At 38.6% G+C, this 9,211-nt stretch overlaps 1 protein-coding gene and 1 pseudogene across 1 annotated transcript; both read right to left on the reverse strand.

Annotated features, from left to right (window-relative positions):
• Window positions 1-623: 623 nt before the first annotated feature.
• On the reverse strand, window positions 624-1,261 carry LOC107059954 (protein TRANSPORT INHIBITOR RESPONSE 1-like). Its single transcript, XM_015307069.1, has 2 exons — window positions 1,099-1,261; window positions 624-1,009 (listed from the first exon to the last, which is right to left on the reverse strand). The coding sequence occupies exons 1-2, from the start codon at window positions 1,259-1,261 to the stop codon at window positions 624-626; spliced, it is 549 nt and encodes a 182-aa protein (XP_015162555.1).
• A 1,683-nt stretch (window positions 1,262-2,944) lies between these two features.
• LOC107059955 (putative late blight resistance protein homolog R1A-3) overlaps window positions 2,945-9,211 on the reverse strand; it is a 13,315-nt pseudogene continuing 7,048 nt past the window's right edge.

The following is a 9,211-nucleotide window of genomic DNA, read 5'->3' on the forward strand; positions in this document are numbered from 1 at the left end:
TTCACCTTAGAGTTGGAACCGGGATAGTAGTTCGTTCAGCTTCCCTTTTATTATCGTAACAACCAGTAGTGTTAGTACTCAAATTAAACTTATTTTTTCTTAATGGGTATCCATAATCAATGCCTTAAAAGGATTTTTAATAACACTTACAGTTGCACATGAGTCCAAATGTTGTGTAGAAGCACCTATTTGAACATCTTGATCATTAGATACAGCAGCCTTCAACTCCATTCTACATCATAAGTCAAACTCTTTACACGATATTATCCCACTTCCTGATGCATTGGAATTTTTCAGTAACTTTATTACTTGAAGATTTTTCACATGTGATGTTGGTATTCCTTGAAAGATTTTCAAAAACTTGAAAAAACTGAGATATAGGATAACATGCATATGGTACAGAGGTTGCCAAATCTTTTGCCCATCATATCAGAGAGTCAACACTCCGATGTATATTTTAAAGAGAGACTTTCAGTTAAATCCATTTATACTCACATATTTCCGCAGGGTAAGAGAACTCAAGACTTTTCACACATACTGCTTAAAACCTACTTAAATAACGGGATATTATTCCGGGCAAGGATCTTAAGCTCGTCCCCTCCCCTCATATCTTCAGCATATTCCTAAATCTTCATAGAGAAATCTTCAAGTTGAGGGCTCTCTACAAGTTTGATAATTTTCAATGAACAAATACCCCCGAAACTAGGCGGAATCTCCTGATCTTGCAGCTCACATGCACCATTACTTATTGAACAAGAAGACATCCAAAGATATTGCATCGTCTCCAGCCTTGCAGCACTGACCAACAGAGCCTTGTCGTCACCGAAGGGGCTGTCTCTGGTCTCCACCTTACAATGGCTTTCAAAACCAGAGTGGAGGCCTAGATTACATTCCCCACTGGAGAGCATCTTTAGCTTTTTAGCATGGGCCAGATGTAATGAAACACGTGATCCATAAGGACGCCAGAAAGGAGAAGTCGCCGTAATCCCTTGCAGTGATGGATGATGGCCTCATAACCAGCATTGAGCTTTTCAGGGGTTAGGTAATCAGAAGTTGGAGGCTTGAGTAAACAAAAACGAAATTGGATCAACTTAGAACAGTTCCTTGCAATCACAACCATGGCGGCAAAAGAATAGAACCGAGTGGAGCCAGCTGAGAAAGCAACAAGGCCTCTCTCCGTCAAGGATACATCTGGTTCTTGCACATAAGGAAATTCCCTAATTAAGTTCTTCAAGGTAAGGTCCTTACAATAGTTGTCCATCTTCAATATAATCTAGCACCTGCAGCCGCATTCAAATACGTGAGTGTATGGTGGACCAGATGTATAAATGGAACCCAAAAGATGGAAACAACATAACTTTGAACATCTTGATCATTAGATAGAGCAGTCTCTCAACTCCAAATGCTTATCAATGGTGATTCTTTGTGCACGTGCATTATACATCACAATTCAAACTCAATGCAGGTGAATATCTGACGTCTCGATAACTTCATTGCTTGAAGAGTTTTCACATGTTTGTGATGATGGTATTTCTTGAGAGATTTACAAAAACAAAGATATAAGATAACTTTCATATAGAACCTTTTGTTTTCTTCTCCATCATAGCAAAGTGTTGAACAATAGCAATACTTATTCACGTGATACTTATTGAGACTTCCAAACCAACACAACAAAGGACAAAATAACATTTCTTAGAACACTAACCATATGCATCAGGCTTCTACTATACTTTCTACATTGAGCTTGAAATCGCCCTACGCATAGTATGTTCTTGTCACCTTAGAGTTGGAACCACCATCTGGTGACTGCTCAAACTTCACCTCATTAAGTTATGTTTTCGAGTTTTTCTACCAAAGCTCAACAATCCTATACTTAATGGACTTAAAGTTGCCACCTTCAGAAAAGAAGCCACGGTTAGAAGAATATTAGTGATTAAAATGAGAGTCTATCAAAAATTCAAAAAGAATTAACTATGATGAAGAATGTTGTATAGAAGGACCTATTTGAACATCTTGATCATAACATAAAACAGCCTTCAACTCCAAATGTTTATTGATGGCTGATTCTTGGTGCACGTGAATTCCACCATGCTGCAACACAATTAGAACTTTTTGCATGCAAAGATCCCACTGCTTGCTGCACTGGAATTTCTCGGTAACTTTATTACCTGAGAGTTTTCACATGTTTGTGATGATGGTATTTCTAAAAAAATTACAAAAAACTTGAAAACACTGAGGTATAGGATAACTTGCATATGGTACAGAGGTCGCCAACCTTTTGCTTGACTTCCTTCTTGTCCATCATATCAGAGAGTCTGTAATCCTACTAGGAGGTGAACTAAGCATGGCGGAGGAGCTGGGGGCAGTAGGGAAGGGTTCTGCATTTTGATGGGGACACATAAAGTTTGTGGGAAAGAAAGAAACTTTTATTATTTATGCTTCAGATTATGAACTTTCGAATAACAATTCCTTAAACATATGTATCACATTTTGTATTTTAAGGCCAATATAAGTTTTTATATGCATGACGTACCGTTTTCTTCCTCCTTCATTTTCCTTTCTTCTTTCCATGATTGTACTTTCCAAGAGTCAATACCAAAGGATCTGATAAATAAAGCGTGCTTAAAACTTTATCAAGGTCATAGAAGGAAACAATTCTACAGATATAGTCAGACATATAAAACGTCATTTTCGATATATTGATCAAATGACGCTTACAAAACATTATCCCACAATGTTAATTTAGACAAACAAAAAAAGAGAAGAAGAGTAGTTTCTCAAATATAGTCAAACTTGTTTATAACAATGATATTTCTACTTAGTATTAAAAAACAGACAGTTCATTTGAGACTTTCATCATAGACATTGTAGACATCTTTTAACATTTGCCACTACAGGAATCAGAACAACAAAAGAATGGAGGTGAACCTGTTCACATATAATGCTACTTAAATAATGGCATATTCTTCCCAACGACTTGAAGCTCGTCTCCTCCCCTCATATCTTCAGCATATTCCTTAATCTTCACAGCTGAATCTTCAAGTTGAGGGCTCTCTACAAGTTTGATAATTTTGAGTGACCAAATATCCCCAACACTAGGCGGAATCTCCTCAAGATCACAACATCCCTGCAGTTTTAATTTCTTAAGCTTGGGAAAGGATTCCTCTCCAACCTCCCACTTGGAAAAAGTCACTCTATGCAACTTCAAACATTTGAGATTCTCAAAGGTGTCTTCCTCCCCCTGAATGATTGTATAATAAAGGAACAACTCTTCAAGGTTGGGCAGTCTGGCTATTGTTGATAGTGAATCAGATGTCAGAGGAAAGTCATACAACCACAATTGTTTCAAACTCGAAGGGAAGTGAAAATCCCATGGACGATTTTTGGCTGCAGAGGACCCACTATCATTTGTGTTTGATCTTTCAAAATCTACAATGAGGTCTTCTAGTTCAGTTAGGAAATCAAATTTTGGGAACCAATAATGCTCTGTTGAATAATCCCATGATTCCTTGAGTTCAAATGAAAGATCTTGAAGATTGGGAAACCTTTTGAAAAATATCCTCTGTATCTTTCGAATTAGGAAAGCATGAGTTTCCCTAATATTCTCAAGTTCTCTAACTTTGTGTCCTTTGCTATCAGTACTGATTCATCTGCATCCATATCAAAGAAAGAACAAGCACTCACGGCCAACAGTCACAACTTCACAAGATCCCAAATTCTCGGTAATAGTACCAAGGTTTATCCTTCGTTATTCACGGACATGCTTTCTAGATTCCAGAGGTTTGAGAAAGAAAAAGGAAGAGATTCAACTTGTGTCCCAAGGAATAAGAACCTCAAATAATTCAACATGCATATTTCATTCAGCAAAGAATCTTTCACATTGATATCCAGGTACAACACTGTAAGAAGCCTCAAGTGGCTTAGGTGACATGCATCAAAGACACAATCGTCAAGCTTATCTCCATTTATCCTCAAAGAATATAGGTGTTTACCAGAATGCCATTTCTTATTTGAACCGAACAGGTAAAAATTAAGCCCAAAGTGCTCCTCATCATTAATGGTAATTTGACGTGGTATAAAATCTGCTGGAGCACTTGAGATTATCAAATCAAACAACTTTTCCTCTCTTGATTTTATCAAACAAAAGTCATGCACAAGATCATGAATTTAGCAAGTCGGGTTATCACCTATTTCATTGAAACAAATTACCAAGCTACTGGTAATTAAATCAGCCAAATAAATCTTCACCACTTCTTCTATACTCTTCATTTATGTCTTTTCCACAAACCCTTCAGCAACCCATACAACTTCAACTCACAGATTGTCGTTGCACAGTCTTTCGGCTTACTTGCAAAATGAAGCAAGCATGGCTTCAGGTGATTCGGTAAGTGGTCATAACTTATTTCTACAACTTTCATCACTTGCACTTCATTATTGAAAATAAAGGAATGGAAATTATTTAGAACTTCAAGCCACACAGTCTTCTTCTTTTCCCTCCCAGCAATGACTCCAGCAATCAGATCCACCACCAAAGGAAGCCCTTTACAATTTTCGGCTATTTCTTTACCAACATCCAATACTTCATCAGGGCAACTCTACTTTCCAAATGCCCTTTTCTCTAATAACTTCCAACTTTCTTCTGGTCTTAACAATCGAAGGTTAAGAGGATCAGTGTAGAGCTTTCTATGCAAAGCCACTTCCTTTTCTCGAGTTGTCATAATAATTCTACTTCATTTCATAACTTCTGGAAAAGGTCTTGTTAACTCATCCCATGTACTAGTATCCCACATGTCTTCTAAGACAATATGATACCTCTTTCCATACATTTGTTTCTATAGCTTATCAACAACATCAATGTTCTCACTCATTTTGAATCCAAATTACTAACTTGATTAAATATTTTATCCAACAACTTTTTCTCATCATATCCTTGGTCGACCGTGCACCATGCACGAAGATCGAAATGGATAGAAACTAATTTATCATTGTATACTTTGTACGCCAAAGTAGTTTTACCTGAACCCGGCATACCAGTGATCGAAATGACATCTAGATCTGCCGGTCCACTGCTGAGCTTTCTAAGTATCAAGTTTTTCTCCTCCTCAAAACCTACAATTATTTTATCAGTTGTCAATGACTTGCTCCCAACTGGTTTCTTGGGAAAGTTCACAATGATGAGACCTCTGTTCTTGGGAATCTTCTCATTTAAATTAGAGACCTTTTCTTTATAAGCTTTATTTTCTTTATGGTAATGGGAAGTGATAAAATAATATGTAGAGACCTTTATCTCAAACAATAAATGAACCAATGACATCTATTGCCTCAATGCCACAGTTAAAACACATGCCCATAGATCTTTATACAACTCTTCCTCAAAATTCGCGAAAAAAGATCTCATGAATTCTAGGATTTGTTTCACCTGCCCAATTTCTTTCTTTATCAAAGCAATTGAATAAGCATTAAAATCCAACAAAATATCTAAGTGTCTCTGTAGCAAATACATGAAGAGAGTTCCATCACTCATGGGGAAGCAACATTGAGATGAATCCGGGACTTTCAAATAAACATGCTTGAGTTCTTCCTTGAGGAGTTCAATATCTTTTAGCAAGTCTAGTGTTGTACGATTTGTATCATTGGTACTCTCTTTCTTCATTGATTTCTCTTCTAAGTCCCAAACAAGATTTGATACCTCCCTGGTAAGTGCTCCAACACGTGACAAGAGATCAAAAAATGTGTCATGAAGAATCAAGTCGGTAGGCATGTCAGTAAGAATAATCAACAGGAACTCTATCAGATCATGACGTGAATGTTTCGAGCTCCTGAAATGCTTGGGTTGATTATAGTTACCATGTGCTCTTGTAGATGAGTCAGATATTCTCTAAGAATGTCTGTAAAGGTTTCCAGAAGTTGTTTGATGAAGCATCCAACTTCTACTGACGTTGACAATTTCAAATTTGTATAACGTATGTGCATAACCTCCTATTCAATTGGAACAATCTTCCAGAGTAGATGTTCTAACATGACGAGGTGAGAGTGTTTATCAGTCTGACCATCCTCATCTAGATCAGAGAGTCCAAAATGTTTATGCCACTTCCAAAGAAAGACTCCCACTCTCTCAGCCTTGAGTTGAAATTGAGGTAAGAAATATTCAACACTCTCATGCTCAATGCAACCATTCACTATCAACCCATCGAGATATCTTATGTTGCCACACATATTCTAAAGAATCTCATATTGAGTCAGTAATGGAAACTTGTGCTCAGTATAAAACTTGGATATATGATGGAGATTCAGGAGGAGGAAGTCTAACTCCTCCTCAGTCATGGATGTTGAACGAGGACATGAGCTGATACAATCATCGATATTATCCATGAGGCTAACAAGGACATGAGCCATGTTGTATTTATTGTCAACATTAACCAAAATTGATTGAAACAAATCTTTAACCCATTCTCTTAGGGAAGTCATTACATCTTTAAACTACTCCAAATTGGAAGATAAAACAGGATTGTAACACCTCGAAAACCAGACCCAGATTTTCTTTCCAGAAATATACCTGAAGCAGTGACCACGGCAGGGTTCACGGACCATGATAGGGTCCACGGTACGTAGACCTAATCGTGATCTTGACTTGGGAGTCACCTGGCCCATACATCAGACCACGAGCACCTTCACGGTCTGTGGTCTTGATGATGGGCCGTGGTGGCGCCCGTAGAGTCGAGGCAGTGAACCTCCCTAGCCAACCCTTTAGACCGCCACGCCTAAGTGAGGACCATAAAGACCTTCACACGGCCCGTGGAGATTTACCAGTAATCCCCCTAGCCAGTCCCTCCAGACCACATCCCAAGTGGAGACCACAGACCCTTTCACGGTCCGTGGTGCTTCACACGGGCCGTGGTAGGGCTCGTGGACTCAGACCCTCAGCTAGTAGTCACCAAGTCCAGACCACGACCTATTTCACGGTCCGTGGTCCCTTCCATGTTACGTGAAGGTGGCCGTGGTCAGTCCGTATGCAGTTTAAGTCAGGGTTATTTTGGTCTTTTCCTTATTCATTGGACACCTAAACTACGTCGTTTTAATCCTAAATTTCATGGTTTTACTTAGTTTAAGCCTAGAAACATAACTAGAACTTACCCAAGTCAGATCTTTAATCAAACTTGGAAAATTAGAAGCGAAAGGAGAGAAAGAGGTGACCAACCCTAAGTTCAAGACGCAACAAGTTTCCTCCAGTTCCAGTACGGAAATCGAAAGATTTCTCCATGGAATTTGTCACCAGGTATGTGGGATTTCACTAGTGGGTTCCTTTCACCCATTAGGTCCCTAGTTTTCAGTCCATTTCTTGTTCCCTTATTATGACTAGACCTAGGGTTTCTTGAATGTTACAATTGTTAAGTTCCTAGCTGTTAGAATGATCCAAATAAGATTAGGACGTTAATATTCCGTTTATTGCATGAATTCCAGAACCCTATCTATGTATTTCTTTAGTTCTTGAATTACACATTATAGGTCAGATATTTCAGTTATTCAGTTATACATGCCTCAGTTATTAATGCATCAATATCAGTTTAATTGTTGCATCCTCAGTTTGCATGTTCAGTTTGAGCTATCTAGTAACTTACAGAAATTCAGTCATAATGTGTAAGTTACTCAATCCATTGGGAGTAGCATAATACGGAGTTGGACTAGGGTTCAACGTACCGAAACAGTCCCAGAACTACTAGCCACATAGGTTGTAATTCCCCTCCGTGGGCATGATTTTAGTGATCATACCAGCATGCCTCTACCCCTTTGGCCGGGTGTATTAGGTCCTCTCGATGGGGCGTATACATCGGACTCCACATTTAGCTCATGTGGTTTTATTATCGGTTATTAGTAGCTCCCACAGTTCAGTCAGATTATATTGCATTGACCATGTATCAGTATATTCAGTATTTAGTCTCAGCATAGTATAAATTGGTTATTGCATTCAGTTACCTCAGTATTCAGTTTCTATATCATGTTCAAATTATATCATTGCTTATTTGCTTTGTTCAGTTATATGTTATTTCAGGTTTATTCTATCCTGCATGCTCAGTACTTTTCAAGTACTGACGCATACTCTGCGCTACATCTTCTCGTGATGTAGGTTTAGGTTCTAAGTATTCAGATCACGCTTAGATCGGATCTCCAGTTCAGCAGAATCAGTAGTGAGTCCTCATTCTCTGAGGACAATAGTCATGAGTTTCTTTTTCAGTATTTTCAGTCCTTTAGTTTCAGTTTTGCTAGACTTAGCTGGGCCTCTCCCAGAATTTCTAGTCAGTTAGAGGCTATTTTCAGACATAGTTAGATGCAGCTTAGTATTGAGTTAATATCTTCTTTGTATTAAACTCATCAATTTTCATTTATCTCAGTTATAGTATATGGGTTTTCCCCATCATATTAGTTTTATTTATGATTTAGCTTCCGCATCACTTATTATTATCCTTAGTATGCTCATGTCATGCTAGTAGGGTTAGCTTGGGATCAGTTGTGATCTTAGGTCCGGTGTCCGCGTCTCGGGGGTCGCTCGGGGAGTGACAAACTTGGTATAAGAGCATTAGGTTTAAGAGCCCTAGGATATCTGAAAAGTCACAGTAAGTAGAATCCTTTTCATGGGTGTAAAGTGCATCACATCTAATGAGAGGAGGCTACAAAGTGTTTTAGGAAGAATCTTCATTTTCTTGTTACTCTTATCGTGCATAAGGTATGATCTAATTCTATTCTAACTCGACGTTCTACGTTTCAGTGATCATGCCTCTCTGTAGAGCTAATGCCAGAAATGCAAATGTCAGGAACACAAACGCAGCTCCTCCAGTCCCTGATCAAGAAGTGTCGAATGCAGAATTCAGGAACACCATTCAGATGTTGGTTCAGAGTGTTGCCAACCAGAACAATCAGCGGGTTCCAGTTCAGGCAAATGCCAATGTTGGGTCAGCTGCAACTAAAGTGCGAGACTTTGTTAGGATGAATCCGCCAGAGTTCTTAGGATCGTAAGTTGGAGAAGATCCCAAAACTTCATTTATGAGGTCAAGAAGATCTTTGAAGTGATGCAGGTAACTGAGAATGACCGGGTTGAGTTAGCATCATATCAGCTAAAAGATGTAGCTCATATCTGGTATACTCAGTGGAAAGAGAATAGGGGTACAGATGCCGCTCCTATCACTTGGGATTGCTTTAGTGAGACCTTTCTGGA

This window comes from Solanum tuberosum, unplaced genomic scaffold (assembly GCF_000226075.1).
Source record: "Solanum tuberosum cultivar DM 1-3 516 R44 unplaced genomic scaffold, SolTub_3.0 scf00050, whole genome shotgun sequence".
NCBI lineage: Eukaryota > Viridiplantae > Streptophyta > Magnoliopsida > Solanales > Solanaceae > Solanum > Solanum tuberosum.